The following is an 18,800-nucleotide window of genomic DNA, read 5'->3' on the forward strand; positions in this document are numbered from 1 at the left end:
GGAAAAAAAAACGGGTGGAATAGCAGCTATCAACAAAAAGGTTTTTATGGGTTTCTGCGTAAATAAAAATCTTTTTATAGATTCCAATTTAATATTTTAGGTGTGATTTAAAAAAAAAGGTTTAACTTATTTTTCATAAAATTGTTCTTTTATTAATTGTTTCAGCATTTACTTTGTGTTAAGACATGATTATATTATAAATGTAAACAATTGTTTATTTATCACGTGAGTTATATTTGTAATATAGGGACAGTTAGGGTTCTAATAATAAAAAAGTAATGTTTTGGTTGTTCCTTGAAAGACATCAGAGATAGTAAAAGTAATAGATATAATTGATAAAGAGAAATATTTATAAAAAAGTTACGTTAAAAAATTGTTAAAATGTGATACATAAAAGTGTAATTAATTTTTGTGGAATTAAGGATTTTCTTAAAGTTTGAAACAGTTGACTAAATTTTTAACCTTCTTGTTTAAAAAATGTATAAAAAATTCCAACGAGGTCCATTTGAAATGACGACTAAAATAAATTAACCGGTAAGTTTCCATGGAGTTTTTCAACCCTTATGAAAAGCGAAAGAGGTTGTAATTAAATATGATGGTTTAATTATGTAAAGAAAAATGTTTTTCTCATTTTAAATTAAACCTTACGCACTGAATAAGTAATCTTTACAGAGCTGTTAAAAGAAGCAAAAAATCGCGATTAATTTAAGTCTGTTACATTTTTGTGACTCACAGAATCGACCTTTAATTTATAATAAGAACTGTGAAGTTGTGAATTTAAAAACTTAATTGAAGCATCAGTTAATAAAATTGAAAGGTAAATTTATAAGGTTTTTAATTCTGTACGCTTAACAATAGTTGAGTTCTCTTTACGCATACGCCGAATAAAATTTTGAAGGCTAATAAATTCAATTTGAAGAGTTGAAATAATTTACTTGATTTGTTACTGAATTCAAAGTGACGAATTTATTGAAGCGTGTTTATTCTCTGTATTGATTCTTCAAACGTTAATCTAATTAATGTGTCTGTGTAAAACAATTACCATTAATTACAGATAAGGATTTTTATCAGTAATTTATTATTCTTGATATCAACGATAAGTTTTATTTATTAAGAATTAGAGGATAACTTATAAAGCAACCAATTTTGTGTGGTTATTGATACTACTTATCTCTTCTAAAAACAAATAATTCGATATAACCTCAGTCCGTAAAATTGAGATTAGTGACGTCTCATAATAAATTACTTGAGGTAAAGTTAAAGCTTACGAAACATAACCTTAATAAAACACAATAAAAATTGGTTGAGTATTGTGAACTGTGATTTGAATAAAAAGTTTTAATGTACCGTAGAACGGGGCTACTTAAACTTTGATGTGTTACTTGAGCTCAATACAAAAAAAAAAATTAAATCTGTATTTGGTCTACAATAATGAACGTATCGTGACAATAAGTGTCACCTGTCAAGGAAATAATGAATCATGTCGACACGTTCATTATTGTAGACAAAATACAGATCTAAATATTATTTTGTATTGGGCTCAAGTAACATCAAAGTTCAAGTAGCCCTGTTCTACGGTACTGCATCTGCGACATAAAGGTGTTGAAAATTTGACAATTATACTGACCGTCTATCCAAGGGTACTCAACTATTTTGACTCAATACAGGCTAAGTATCCATATAGAGTCGCAATAAACTTGCTTTCGGTATTGCCATGTATACTAAGTAAATATCAAATTTTGCGTAAAAATCAATGATTAAAATAATACTTTTAGTTCTAAGACAGACTTCCACAGAAGAAATATTCAACAAATTACAAGTCATGGGAGTCAAACAACTATATGCCGATTGTTATAATTACATTTTAGTCTACAAATACTTGTTCACAAATCTGGATTATCTCCAATTATAGGAGTATTTTTCATACTATTTTTTGACATCTCATCAAAGATGAAGAAGAACCAGCCTATGACAGTCGTCAGTCCCGTAAATTCCCAGACTTTCATATTCTTCTTCATCTTTGATGAGATGTCAAAAAATAATACATTTGACCTAATATAGAATATTACAAGGAATGTCACAAAGTAGTGTTTTTTAAAGTAGTATGATATAAAGTGAATGATGGATGATAAAGAGAGTGTTATATTACCATACCACAAAACTAACGATGTTTTCGAAATAGAAAATAGATTTGAAATCGTATCGATTTGTATATTTTGTGTAGAAATTATGTATTAAACAAAAAAAACAATCTAATCAGATTCTTCTTTTAATTTTTAATTAATTTTTTACTTTTCGATATTGGCTTACCCTCTCTCCTTTGGGCCCCTTCGCCCCCAAGTCACCGCGTTCCCCCTTGTGTCCAGCGAAGCCCCGCTCGCCCGAGGGGCCCGGGTTTCCGGGAAGTCCCGGCTCACCCTTGGGTCCTGGCGTTCCGGGTCGGCCCATTCCGGTACCGAATCCGGTACCGAAGACAGATTCCTATAAATTTACAATCATTTTTAATCTAGAACAGGAAGGGAGAAATCAAAAAATGACTGATCACTGTTAAAAAAAAGTAAACGAATAATTTTAACATAATTCAAATCGAAAATATTATTTTTTTGTAGGGAAGGTTTTCTATTACTGTTTCACGGTATTGTCAGTATGCTTTTTTACATTTTTCAGTTTTATTATTTTTAGTTGTTTCTGTATTGTATGTTTTGTTATTAATTATCATTTAATATAAATATCGAGTTAAAAAAAAGTAGTTCCACGAATCTGTCACGATCTTTTGATATGAGATCTAGCGTTTGGTATCCTTTAAGGCATTATTTGTATCCTAATTTGTATTTTTTTACTAAGTACATTAATAAAATTGAATATGTTTGTTGAAACCTTAAATCTTCTTAGATGATAAACTTTTTTTATAAAATTTTTACACAATGTTGCATTTAGAAACGTACCCTACTGTAAATGTACATACATATGTGTAAATTAAAACGTTATTGTTCAAAATATTAATCTATTATAATAAAAGTGTTCACGGAAATGGAACAGTAAAAAATATTGTACAAGAATTATGAAATTCAACATATTATAAATATTTCCTTTCTTTTCCATTTCATCAGATTGAGCCATAGCAACACGTGGCCAGTAAAAGCGAGTAAAAAGAAAAAGTTCTTTTTTAAATCTTTGTTATGCTTGAATAGTGTTATAGAAGCCTTTTAATTCTCGCTTTCATAATAGATAAAATTACTTCGTTTCATCCCATAAATAAAATTCTTTTCGTGTGCGTGTTTCTTAAAAATTGTTTACGATATTAGATTGGATGAGACGCGGAAGAGCTCTTGATACTGAATTAAATTATAGCAAAAATATTTCAACTCATAATCTTTTGGCGAAACGAAACCATTGCCTACTATAGCAATAATGCTTACGGACAGACATTAAAAATTTACTATCTGGCGTAGCGTTCACGATTTAGAGGAGAAATTGTTCATTATAAAATTCTAATTGTGATTAAATTCACTCGAAGAAATAAATTTCATGTCTGGGAAGACACTTTCATTAGTCGTGATTAAATAGAAGTAAATAAAGAGAAGCTTAGAAATCACTAAGAAGAGTGGAAAAGCTCCGCGACAATTTCTTGCTCTTTTCATAATATTTCTTATTAAGTCTTTTCAGAAGCCGGCTTCATTTATATATACATACTTTTTTTTGCACGTAATGCAATTAAACTTTTAAAATGAGAATTTAATAAGCCATTTTAATAAAATCTTAAAAGAAAATCAATATTTTTTTAAGTACCGTGGTGTGTAAAAATTGGCGCACTATTTAAAATATATTAAAAATAATAATATCATGAATTTGTCAGCAGACGGTAGGAAAAAATCTATTTGGTAAAAAAGTGTAAAAAATATATTTTTACTTTTAAAAATCTTAAATTAATCTTGCATTTAGTAGGAATGTTGAGTTTAACATTTAAAATATGAAAATGTAAATGTACAATAAACTGAATAATTAAGTATTCAGATAAAATTTATTGTTTTTATGAAAGAAGAAAAATTAAATTACGGCAAGCATTGTAAGTACAGCAGCATCTAAAAAAATTGGCTATTTTATCACTCCTAAGTAAAAAAAAATATTGTACCACAAAAAGTGTAAATATGGTGGGAAAAATTAAAAGGGGGGAAAGAGTGAAAAATTAATTTCAACACCAAAAAAAAATATTTTTATTTTATTTATTCTAATCTTGGAATTAGTTGAAATCTCGTAGTTTTACGATTGAATTATAGAAATACTATATAATGGCACAAGAAATGACAAAATAATAAAAAAAAAAATATTTTTTTATATTTAATTTTTTTTTATTCAAACGGATTAATTTAAATTAAAGATATCTGATAAAAAAAAGTATCGTAGGCGATGTAACAAATTAATTGAAATAAAATATCAGTCATTCATTCGGGCGTTCTGCCTCGGATCGGGAACCTGGCGCCTGACAGCTGGGAGGCGAAACCTATTGCCGGCCCTGGCGAGGAGCCCGGAACGGATTGCCACGCTCGTAATTAAATTCCCGATGAATTGCCTTTATGTTAGCCAGATCGAAAGACCTACTCTGATTGACACTTTTCACAACCATATTGCTGGCCTAGGATATTGGTTTCCGATCGGAACTGTTCATGAGAAGAATGCCCGCTTCTAGTCCGCAAATTTATTTTTACGAGCGATTCAAAGTACATACTCGAAAGAATTGTACCTAATCTATACATATACTCGTATATCTACAGGAACAAATGCGTTCAGGGATTTTTGTAATTGTTTGCTCGTAATATTTGTAAAAAAAATATCTGATATGAAATAATTTAAGTAAATTATTTATTGATTCGGCATTACCTTTGTGGAAAGACATGTTGATTATTTAAAAAAAATTAAACACATAAATATACCACTTTAATGAGTTTTATTTTATATGTACGACTTGTTTCGAAAACTTGCAGATGTTTTCATCTTCAGGTAAAAATTAAAACCAAATTTAATTTTCAATTTTTACCAGAGATGAAAACATCTTTAAGTTTTCGAAACTAGTCGTATATATTAATAAAACCTATTAAAGTGGTATATTCAAGTGTTAATTTTAAAAAATCGTTTAAGTATTTAAAAATATGATCTGAATTCTTCTTACCGCTATTTTTTTACTCAATTTTTATTTCATAAATTATAAAATAATAATTTTAATTCCAAAGAGTAAATCCATTCACAATTAGAAATAGGCTACGAAACGTTTAAAGTACATAGGAGGCTATGAGGCAACATAATATCGGTGTTGCACAAACCATACCTAGATTTTATGCATCACGATAGGAATTAAAAAAAACCCTTACACTCATCCAATCCATTGGTGTAAAGGGCACTGCATCAAATTGATGCATCATCAAGTATGTAATCATTTTATGAAGCTAGGTGATAAGTCTTACGCTTCAGTTACCACCAGTTCAGGATTATATTAAATAAATATTACAGTGAATAACACTAGTATTTATTTTGTCACTCTGGGAATCGAACCCGGGATCTACAGCACGGTAGCTAAACGTTGTAACTACTTCACTATGGACATGAAAAAAAAATAGTACAGTTCAAATTTGATTTATTTTTATTGTAGCTAAATTCATTGCGTAATTTAAAATAAATACTTGCAATTACAGGTAGAAATTCTAAGGTTTTATTGCTTTATAATTCAATTATTAAATGTTATTTATTATCATAAGTTTAAAAATACATCTTTTTCGATATTATTCGTACTTTCCATATTATAGGTATATGATAAGTTTTACCTTTATAACGTTTTTGGTTTAAATAACCCAGTTGTCATCAAAATATGATTAAAAATCAGTATACTTTAATCAAAAGATGTGTTCATTTGGCCCAATTGAATGCCTAATATAGATGATTGCATTCAGAAAAAATAATTATAAGCAAATACAATAGTTTAGAAAAGTAATTGAATATTAAATATCATTTTAAAAGGTTTGAGTTTAAAAAAATCTTTTGTAATTCCTTTAAATAATATTTCAGGTAACATAAAATAACGGAAAAGCGAAAATAAAATGCTTATCTTTGTGAATAATAAAACAAGGTTTTTAGAAATAAGATCGTACAATTTTTCGTTCAGAGAAAGATATTAAAAATCGTTTTTAAGGTAGTGAGGTGAATGTTTTATGAGGTAGAAGGGGGTATTTCAACGTCTATAATGGTTTTTGCGTATCAGTCTAATATGATAAAAAATAAAATTATGGTTGGAGTATCAGTATAATATAAACAAGCATTGGAGACAGTTTCGAGAACGTAGATATAGAGTTTCGGGATTGAAAATCAATCTCGCTTACCTTCCCTATAATTGAACAAATCCATTACTGCTTACAAAAAATCGATAAGGAAAAATATGAAACAGTCATAAAATCAAAAAATCAAAATAAATAATAAAAATAAATGATATCACGTATGATTAAAAAAACATAACATTACAATGTCATTTATCATACCAATTGTTATACTTACCGATCATTAGATCACTTACAAACATGGAAAATATTATATATTTATCAAGATATTTATATATCTATAAACACCTTATTATGGTACACAATATTTCCATATTGATGTGGAATTTCGTTTACTAACCTTAAATATTCCTCTAGGCTTCCAACTTGGCTATAGAAGAAAAACGATGGCGTGAAAACGAGAAAAATAATGTGAATATTCAAATTGAGTCATATCTAAAAGCTTTTACTTGTGATTTGCCAATCACATCCAATTAACGGAGTCATTGCTAGTCCAAAATCGGAGACAAGTTCATAAAAAAACCATAAATCTAGAGACAGATCTGAAGCGTTTCAATACTGTCGAGTAAAATGTCGCGCTGTCAGAATCAGACGTGCCATCTACAGGAAAAATTGATATATTGAATTATAAGTCTCCCGGAATCCGAACAAGGCGCAAACCAATTGACAAAATTCAACGCAAGACGCTTGATTTTCTGATTGATGATACCATTCTAGAGATGAAATTTGGGCTACAAATGTAGCAGAATTTTGCCTATTGTTAGAAAGCTAAACAAAAAAGGACACGTTTTAAATTATATACGGTTTTTAAAGTGCTCGCAAGAAGTAATTGAATTGTAAAAAATATCTTTTTTGTCTGTAGTTTTTTAATGTTATTTAATAACGACATTTTTCAACTGTTGAAATAAGGTTTGAAGAACCTTAAGATTTCGTTTGTGAAAAACGAAGTTCTTCGACATTTTTTTCATATTTAATTACTTAATTTAAACCTAAGGTTTAAGAATTTTGTTCTGCTAATAAAAAACTAGGAAGGTATTTTTAAAGTATTTTTTTGCAATCACTTAAAATAAATTTACCTTAGAATGATTCTAAGTAATACTTGAAATATTTTATTGTTATGTAAAATCTTACGCAGAGGAAAAATGAGTCATATAGAGAATAAAAAAAAGCCATCCGTCGCGTGTGATTAAGATAAGAAAACGTTTAAGAATGACAAGTGCTGCACAGACAGATCCTAGCTTTTAAATTTATATAAGTCATAGCAAGTATATAAGTTATTGAAAGATTTAAAAACGGTAAGTTAATTTAAAAACAAGCAAATATAATTAATAAAACTTTTTTAAACCTTATTAAAGAGAAATAACAAAAAAACAAAACAATCATAAAAACCGTGGGAAAATATGAGTCGTATACTTCTATTCATTGAATACCTTACAATTTACATATGCACACAAAAAAAAAATAAAAAAAATATATATATATATATATATATATATATATATATATATATATATATATATATATATATATATATATATATATATATATATATATATATATATATATATATATATATATATATATATATATATATATATATATATATATATATATATATATATATATATATATATATATATATATATATATATATATATATATATATATATATAAACAGAGAAATCACTCAGCTTATTTTTATTTTTATAAGATTACATGCGTATACAAAATATTAAATTGCGTTTTTATAAAATTTAAGTTGGTTAATTTCTCATATACTCGTACATCATCAAAAGCAAAACGCATGCACTATAAATGTGAATAATATTATTTTAAAACTTCAATGAAAAAAATAATATTAAAATGGTTTTAATATTACTTTTCATCACCATTTGTTAACATAAAACTGCACTATCGTATTTTCAAAGGTAAACAAAGTAATGAGATGTTTTCCTGTAAATGTTGGGTACGTATGAAATATTATTTTACACTAGAGATTAAAACAAATCACATATGTAATGTTTTCAAAGAAGTAAAGGAATTTCAAATGACATATTTTTTTAAAATGAGTATTTCAATTGTTGAAAATAATCAAAGGAGATTTCAAAAGTACCGACGAATAGATGGAAATATTGTATAAATTGTTTTACCCAATACAAAAAAATTAGAAAATAAATAATTTGGGCTTGTTTCCGAGATCCTTTCAGTTAGACGAAGACGGATGTCACCAATCAGAGGATGGCCTTTTAAAAGATAGTTTGTCGATCCATTTAAGGCATCTAAATCCATCACTGGCAATCCAATCACAACTGGGAGTGCTTTAATATAATTCCAGTACATCTTCCACGAATTAGTTAGACCTAATAATATTCTAAATCCATAAAACAATCCATGTGCGATACAGAACTTCTTATAACGAGCATAATTCCTTCCAGAATCTCACTCGTTAAGCGATTTTTTTCCCCTAGAAATCAATATAAAATACAATAATGCGTTCCATGCCGAAAGAATACACATTTTTGCTTAATATTTTTTTAAAGATCGTTCATATAAAATTACTTATAATGTTAAGGAGTATAACAATGTTAATAAAAATATGAATTTGTGACAAATAATTAATCATTTTTGACTGGAAAACTGTCTAAAGACATTGTTTTTGCAGACGCTTCAAATTTTGTCGAAAATGGCCACCCACTACTTATTAGGGTGATTCATTTCAGCTTCTTTCATTGAGGACTTTCAGCATTTCTTTTATTGTGCTACAAGATCATTGCTCGGCTATTTTCTCCTCTTCCATTAAAAAACTCTTCTCCATAATTTCTTCCTGTGAAATTACGATGCAACTCCATAAGCTCTTCAGTGGTCAGCTCTTGGCTGTGCTCTTTCACAAGCTCTTCAATATCGTTTTTATCTACCTCGAGTCCTATGATATTGACCAATGACACAATCTCGTTGACTGTAGACTTCACAAGTACTATTTCAAATCATATTCAACAATACTTTCTGGCCAAAGTTTTTTTCAGAAGAGAGAGTCCTCTTGGTAACTCCTTCCCAAGTCACGAAAGTTACGGCTCACAAGTGAATGTCGTGATAAAGGGACTTGTTCTTTATTTGAATCTCGCTATGCGAATTATTTGTTACGAGAGGTGCTCGTTGTGAGAGGTTCCACTGTATTTTAAAACATAATTTTCTAAAAATGCAAACAATTTTTTTGAATTTTTTTTAAAAGTAAGCCTAAAGTTATTTGTTTCTAAGCCTAAGGCCGATCTTGAACCTCTGACGCTACACTTACTGCTGAACCACAACTCGACCTAAATGTAAATCGTGGTGGCTTTGGTCATAATACTAAATTCTATCAAGAGTCGGTTTGTGGTCTGTCAAATTATCGTGGATGTTTTAACTCAGACAGCCATGATCCGATCCCCACCCAGCGACATTCTGATGGTTATTCACAAACACCGGCAATATTTGCCCCTCGAAAATATGTAAATTGGAATATTTGAACATTTTGACATCTTAATGAAGGTGAAGAAGAATATGAAAGTCTGGGTATTTACAGGGCTTATGACCCCTGTCATAAGATGGTGAAGTCACCACTTTGCACATGTGTAACATTCACAAAATATCAGTGAAATTTTGGAAGTCATACGTATATGATCAATCTCATGGCGTTCCATGATTCAGTTCGTTCAATGGGATTTACAATGTTTTTATTAAGCAGAGAGCCTTTTTATTTAGATGTTTGTAGGATCAGAACCTAGCGGAAAAAACCCTAGTTTTGTAAACAAGTTCTTGGACACACTCAAAATGCTGTCAATGAAATATTTTTGTTAATTATAATATTTTACAAATATTCAATCTTGTTGAGTGTTTATATCATGAAAAAAGTCGTTTTTTGGCAAAGCACACAAATAAAATAAAAAATTCTAATTATAATATCCTTAATAGAATATAATATATTGAGATCAGAAACGTAAATAGAAGAACCTAATATTTCTGTTACTGTGATTTTATTTTTGGCAAAAAAAAATCATTTACAGAAATATTTAGTTCTCGCATTCAATAAAGTGGTGAAAATCAACGGGTCTGATAGAAAAATACTTTGTTATTTCACCAAACATTTTGCTTGTCATGACTCATTCATTTTGGTTTAGCTCTAGATTAGACGAGTAGGTACAGGTAATCTTGTTTACGAAAACAACTTATAAATTGGTTATCATGTGCAAATAGCATTATATGATCAATCACTTAAGACGATACTTTCTTCAAAGATGGATGAAGTAATTATTTTTCCTAAATAATGTATTATGTCTTTCAAATCAACAACTTTTCTGAAGGTAAAATATCTCAGAAAAATAAGTCTCTATAATATTGATTGGACGCCCACCCAAAACAAGAATAAAGTTAAATAATATGGAATTAAAAGCTAACAATGCTTTTATTATACAAAAAAAATAATATTGATTATAACTATCTATCTACCCACGAATAACGCTTTTTATAATAACTGCTAATAGTTAAGTATTGCCATGACTTCAGTATTGTTATATTTTAATTAATTCAACATTTGAAAGCTCTCGCAGATAAATATGGTCACATGTCAAATTTTAACATATTTCAAAGTGTTCGCATTCAGTGGTCGAATCATTTTAACGAAACTTTTCTTCATATAGGTTTTTGTGAATTTATACTTTTTTAACTCGGGAATATCGAAATGTTTTACATTATAAGTGATCACTCAACAACCCGAATGTAAAACAAAAGTAGTAAGATTTTTAATGAAACAGTCGAAATTATTACAATGAAAGTTTCCTGGCAAATAATAGAAATTAATTAAGCTTAATATTAACTAAAAAAGTGGAGGCTTTTAAATGCTTTTGTTTTGTAAATAAATTGTTTACAGGACTAAGAAAATTGGTAGAATAAATCATCGCCTCAAAATTAGAAACGTGTTCAGTGAAATTTTAAAGAAAGTTCAATAAATATTTTGATAAATTCTCCTGACATCAATTTAATTCTTTAAACGGAGCATTTTACAAGAGATAAAGGCTTTTTCTTCATTTTTGATATAAAACAGCTCTCGTATTATCAGATTTTTTGCGGATGAAGTATTTCACCCTTGGAAAATAATTTATCATTTTAAAGGCGGTATTTGTATTGACGGCCTCTTCAGTACCTCTTCGCGTTTATACCAGATATATCTCCCGAACGCTCCTTTACAGACTAAGCTCTTTATATTTTGTTACAATTTTTCTCCATTCTTTGTCACTGATACATCTATTGGTTTCCACGTGAAAACACTGGTATGTGGAGAATATAACTAATATTAAAGATAAATCTTTAAAATAAAAACAACCTTAATGGAATATAACGTATAACAAGTATATTATATCATATATTATATCATGGTATATATGAGGAGATGCATGAACGTGGAAGAGGCGAAGAATGTTTGCAAGGACAGAGTGGTGTGGCGCTCTATTCTCTCTGCCTACCCCTGCGGGGAAGCGGCATGATGGTTAGTTAGTTAGTTTTTATTATATCATAGTTTCTGAGATATCTGTAGTTTTTGCAAAAACAAATAATTATTTATGCATGTTAAGATTATGTGTTTTATTTATTGTTTCGGCATTAACTTTGTGGTAAGACATGTTACAATGATTAAAGAAAACGCTTGTTTTTTACCACTTGAGTTAATGATGTGTAATGAATTCAACAAGAGGTCGGAAATGTTAATAGATAGAGTTGTTTGGTCTTAGCACATAATTTCTTAACCTGCTTTGATTCGTGGGTTATTATTACTCTTAACGTAGTACAAATTTGTACATTCATAATCTCAACTCAAGTGGTAAAAAACAAGTGTTTTTTTAAGATTATGTGTGTGCAAAAATAGAGAAAGATAGTATGATTTATTGGAAAATATGATATATTCAATAAAAAAAATGATAAATTAACTTCTGTGAATACTTTGATCATTGTGACACAAAAATATAAAAAAAATACAGGTGATTATTTGAAGAAAATAATTATTTTAATAAACAGCAAGTAGCACGTAAAGAAAGTGAAAAAAAACTAAATTTTTTGATTTGGCAGTCGTTTCGTGGTAATCTATCCATTTTAAAATTTTACCTGGTGAATATCAATATTTCTTAAAATCTATTGTGACACGTGTTTTGATGCATTCGGCATTATTATGCTTTATTTTATTTTTATTTAAAAAAATCCTTAAAAATAAAATACATATGTTGGTTGGTTCAAAATCATAAGACTTCTAAAGTTATTCACCGTTGACTTTGAATTTTCGACACAACATTGCAAATGAATACGCGCATGTTTTTATCATGTTATAAATAAAAATGAAGTTTATTTTTTTATAAAACTGCTTTTTGACTGCAATGGCAACGCCATCTGTTGAAAGAAATAGCAACACTCGCGATACTTGACATTGCTCATCGCGGATAGGGTGCTTATTGTCAGATTCTATCACTTAGCATTTGTAATGTTTTCGATTGAATTGTTGTTTAGTAGATATTAAATGTTTTGTATTGCGAAACTAAACATCAGAAATTGCCGCTTTATTATTTTTTTTCATTTATCCATACTGAGCCACAACAACGTGTGGCCGGATACAACTAGCATAATATAATAATTAAGTCGTGGATAATCTGTCTGTGTTCAAAATTTATTATGGAAATTGTACTGAATACGAATTAAATTGAAATGTGTTTGTATTAATGAAATAAAAGTTAACGAATTATTGGTTATTCACAAAGTTAGAACAAAATAAATAGCATTTGCCTTCCCGTCATAAAAATATACACTGAACCACAGAATCGCGTGTCTGGGTACAGCTAGTATACTATAAAAAGATGAGATATTCTAAATTTTATAAATATTAAAACTATTTACTTTGTGGTTAGTCATTTTTTTTTACAAAAATGTTAGTAATATTAGTAAATAAGCACTCACTGAGATTTTTTGTCTACCGGTTTCGAGACCTGTCACTTAGTCAAGACAATCACTACAAGTTGTAGTAGTTGTCCTGACGAAGAAACGGTGTATATACTAATATTTCTAACATTTTTGTTAAAAAAAATAATAACCACTTACCAAGATTTCCGTCAAAGAATTTCGTTGAAAATGTTAACAAATACTTGGAGCGTAAATTTCAAATCGATTTTATTATAATTCATGTCAATAGAACCTTCTCATTCAAAACTTTTCAATTTCCGAATTCGGTGACTGTAAAACGCATTTTTATCAATTTATATGTAAATGAATCTTTAGTTGTAATGTGATATTTTTCAATGAGTTCAATTTCCATTCCTTTCATCGCTAGAAGAATTTATCAGTTAAAAGATTCCTCGACCCCGGATATATTGAATTCTTCCAAATAAGACTCTTTATTTGAATTCCGATCACGTGACAATGATGAACATATTTTAATTAAGACAAATTTATTTTAACGGGTAGTGGTACTTACTAGTTACGGCTTTTTTTATTTCTTTGATTAAAAAAATGCCATTGAAAAACATAAACCTGTTAAATAAAATAGATTTAAAAAATGATACCTTTATTTAAAGTGAAATTAAAATTAAAGTATAGTTTTTCTATATTTAAGAGACTAATAATGAATAAATATATAATTTTTCTTCTTTTCCCCCTCATTTATACCCAATGTTGCATGGAACACTTCATCGATTTGATAAAATGTTAAATAATATAATAAAGGCAAAGTGGTTTGTTTCACGTTAAGGTTCAGAAAAATAAAAGACAATTTTTATTTCTTTTTTTTTCTTTTAAAGAGAAATATTTGTGTTTTTATTATTCACACAAAAATTTCAATTTTGTACTATTTCTGTGAGCCTAAGTGGTTCATTATTAGAAATAGGTATCCAATTATGGTAGCGTGGGTTTGAAACCGAGAAACTCTGAATTAAGAGTCCGCGACACTAACCACGGGACCACAACCCGACACAAGAATGATAAAACCATTATATTAGTACTATCCCGCTGTGAATCGAATCAAGCACCTCCAAAATGTTAGCCAAACTGACATGGCTACTAATGAACTTAAAAAAGGACGAGCTGTTTATTTCTTAGAAAAAAAAGAAAATGTTTACATCGAGTATGCATTTATTTATTTATATACTTCACGTTTATTATTTGTAATAAAATATTACACGTCCTAGTTTACCTCCGAAGCTGAAATAGTATCTACTTGATCAATTTTGATGGATCAGTTGTCATGTGTTGCCAAAGGAACACGACGTTGAAGGGTGACTGATGAGATGAAAAGTGTGTTTACAATATTTTGATTATTAAAATACATTTTTTATCAGGCAATATGGATTTTGTATTATGAAAACATTTTTTTAAACTTATTATGTACAGTGATATTTATTTTCCGATACTTTGTTTTATACAGTAAGATGCATATTTCTTTTAACCTAGAATAGTAAAAACAAAATTTTTAGTGTGCCAAATACTTTTAACCAAATCTGGATAATCCCCATTTAAATTAGTTATTTTATATTATTTTGTTTGACATCTCAACATATTTAGAGAAGAATATGGATGTCTGGGCATTTACGGGGCTTACGATTATAAATCAAATTAATAATCATAAATATATGTATAAATATATATATATATATATATATATATATATATATATATATATATATATATATATATATATATATATATATAAATATATAAATATATATATATATATATATATATATATATATATATATATATATATATATATATATATATATATATATATATATATATATATATATATATATATATATATATATATATATATATATATATATATATATATATATATATATATATATATATATATATATATATATATATATATATATATATATATATATATATATATATATATATATATACATATATATATATGTAAATATATATATATATATAAATATATATATATATATATATATATATATATATATATATATATATATATATATATATATATATATATGTATATATATATATATATTATATATTTATATGTATATATATAATTATATATATATATACATATATATTTATATATATATATATAGTATATTGAAACATAAATACATAAAGAGCATATTTAATTTAATCCCTAAAATCGCTTTACTTTTACTGTTGAATGATTTTTGATACAAAACGTAATCAAATGACCATTCTTGAATCGCGTTTGGAATGTAAGAGGGCGGATTCGTTATGGGGTGAAACAGTTCAGAAGTAGCGCTAAAAACACAACTAATAATACGATCAAAGGAAAAGGAAACACATTGGCATTTGTGTGGAGGAATATAAGGGGACCGGAAAACACCTGTCACGACCAAACGTCACGACAGCATTTATATGAGGAGCCTTTACGTCAGTTCTGTGAAATCTGTTAACTCGCAAACCAGTAAAATAAACCGTTCCATCAAAGAGTCAGAATGATGTGGTATATTTATTCGAAATTTTCTAGCATTTTTTACCCCGAAAATCAAATACATGAGTCGGATTTTTAAGGAAGTGGGTTGATTTATACAATATATGAAAATATTACGATTCGCGTTTCTCGTGACTATTTCGGAAATCACTTTTCACAAGGAACCGGTTAAACTTTGTTCTTTTGTGTTTGGATTGAGGATTTTTCATTTATCTGATATCGCTCACTCCTTTCAAGAACATCATAAGTCAAAAGTCGACAATTTTTGGTTGTGCATGTTTTCGGAATGCCCAGAAAATGTACGATATCCCAGCAAAAGAGACATTTTTTTAACTTAACCCGCTAGAGGGCAGAAATTTTTGTTTTTGCATTTTGAAGAAAAGGTATTGTTGAATAGTTTTTTTTTAAATCAACTGAATATTTTTCAAATGGAGAAAAAACCTTCAGGCTTTACCTAAAAAGATCTGCTGTACAGTAAAAAGTTCAGTAAGTGGCTTGATATTTATTTTTAATACATTTTATTATATTTATTAACTTTAAAAACGATCTCCTGAAAAATCAAGTTTTTTGATTTATGACGTTCTTGAAAGGAGTGAGCGATATATCAAATTTGTGTAAAGCAAAACGTTTGTGTTTTGTTATTTTTACTTGACAAATACGTGTTGTATGAATGAGACGTTCTACGAAAGTCGACGTAATTTACGTGAAGGAATTTTGATTGAAAATTTAATGTAATAAAGCCCACATTGAAAATAAAATACACGAATGGTAGAACCGAAGTCAAAGTATACGCTTTTAGACATGTCAATAATGATTGAAGTTTGGTTATCGCAATTACATATAACACTATGATGCAAACATGTTTAGAAGTGATTTGGTCGGATATCTAATATTTTGTGTATATATTGACCAGACAGCCAAACATCCGGACTACCGGATAACGAATATCCGGCTCAAGTTCCGGCTAATCCGCAAAAGTAAATAATTTTACCAGAGAATTTATATAAAGAAATATTATTTTTATTTAATAGTATCTTTCAACATGACCAGTTTCCAGAACTACAGATGTTCTCATCAACAGGTGAAAAAATAAACTGAGAAAGTTTAAATACAGTTTTTAATTGCTTCTTGAAAATATGTTCTCGAAACTAGTAGTGTTGACAACAAAACACTCAGAAAATGGTCTTGTACACTTGTATAAGTGTTTTATTTTAAAATTTAAACGTTTTATTTTATGCACACATTATACAATTTGGCGCCAAACATTATCTAGATTTTGATATTTTAAAAAATAGCTTAGGATACTAAATATTTAGACAATTCTAAATGTTTAACTATAACTTAAATCCATTGATCAAACAAAGTTACATTAATCACAATTTTGTTGTTTTTTTAAACATTGTTTATTAACAACGATTTAATTACAAAAATGCAAATATCGATTATTTAAGCATTTTATACATACAACGATAAAATAATTTAATAAGCTTTATTTTTTTTATTAGCGACGCATTCGACGAACATTTGAAAATAAAATCGTACTCGAAAGCTTCTCAAGTTGAAAACATAACATGAACAACGTTGGTTATTATAGCAAGCAGTATTCTTGGCAAAGTTTCTGCATGATTCGAATAGAAAAGTTGGTTAAACAGTAAGTTCATAGGTAGCGCGATACTGAGTTTAGTTCCCCTAGGCATAATATATTATTTTTCTGATGAGAATCTGAGAGTTGTACCTATATCGAAATTATATGCTTTGCGGATTGGAATTGGAAAATTATGAAATACTATTTATGGTACTTAAATTATATCCGTCAAAAACGAATAAAAAACTACATGTGTGTTTAATTACCATATAATCATGAGTTTTTAAATTCCATTTTAATATGACTTATAATTTTTTTTAATTGTAAATTTTTCAATGACCTAATTATATTTTGTATTGGTAGAGTGAGAGTCCGGGGTGACAGGAGTATTAAATTAAATGAGAGTGTAAATCATTTATATTTATTTTAACCCCCCCTGGGAATTAAACCCGAGACCTTCGAAACGGTAGCCAAACGTACTACGGTTATAGACAAAAACAGAAAATATCATTTTTACACAATATAAAAAATGAGTTGAATTAAATATATGTTTAAAATGATGGCTTTTAAATGAACAAATTACGAGTAGAAAAAACCCGATATATATTAATTATGTGGCCTTGCAAATGTCGTATTTTAAATCAAAACAACGGGCAGTGTCCTTAATTTGACATAAATTTTTATTTAAAAAAAGGACTAAGAAAATTGTTTTAGATAAGAGATTATTTACAAAAAAAAAAAACAAAACAAAAGTTATCACAAAAACAAAATTCCTCAGGGTTTGTGAGAGTGATACACCTAGAATATTCAAATATAACATGAAGTGTAGTCACCATCATAATCATTTCCACAAAAATGGTGAAAAAAAGATGGTGAATTACTTATTACTTTCAGTCTTTTTTAAATTCGAAAAACTCAATGCAATCAAAAGTTAATAACGAACGAACGACTGAAAGTCACTTCTGTGAAAATAGGTCACTAATGAGGATTCCTGCAACTCACTGATATGGATTCATGCACCACTGAAAAATCTATGAAAATTACACCCATCATTTTTATTTTCAGTCCTAACTTCCAAATCGCCGTGTTCAATAAATCATGCATAAAGAACAGTGTAAACTAAAGATATATGATATTTGCAGGTGACAACCACAATAATTTCTTACCTTAAACAAACTTTCCACAGATGTGACTGAGATCAGTCGACAATTCAATGGATTTTAAAATAGATTTCATTCTATCCAAGCACCTAACAAGAATTTTAGTTTAACAGCTGTTTCACTGATAATAATAATAATAGTAATAATAAAACCCGTATCCGCACCCCAATGGTGCATAAAGCACTGCGTCCTATAAACGCAGTGTTATCTTGATCGTTTATACATGAAGGAAAGGTGATCAGCCCTCCGCT

General features: G+C 28.3%; 1 protein-coding gene across 9 annotated transcripts in view; it reads right to left on the reverse strand.

Moving 5' to 3' along the window:
* The window catches only part of Mp (collagen XV/XVIII-type protein multiplexin), a 544,075-nt gene that overhangs the window by 64,411 nt on the left and 460,864 nt on the right, over window positions 1-18,800 (reverse strand). For all 9 annotated transcript variants that reach the window (XM_088262958.1, XM_088262952.1, XM_088262965.1 and 6 more), the window contains one exon: window positions 2,311-2,481. In XM_088262958.1, coding sequence (XP_088119084.1) covers window positions 2,311-2,481 — 171 coding nt within the window. The remainder of the gene's footprint in view (window positions 1-2,310; window positions 2,482-18,800) is intronic.

This window comes from Brachycentrus maculatus, unplaced genomic scaffold, assembly GCF_059751285.1.
Source record: "Brachycentrus maculatus isolate JH-2025_06_01 unplaced genomic scaffold, ASM5975128v1 h1tg000012l, whole genome shotgun sequence".
Lineage (NCBI taxonomy): Eukaryota > Metazoa > Arthropoda > Insecta > Trichoptera > Brachycentridae > Brachycentrus > Brachycentrus maculatus.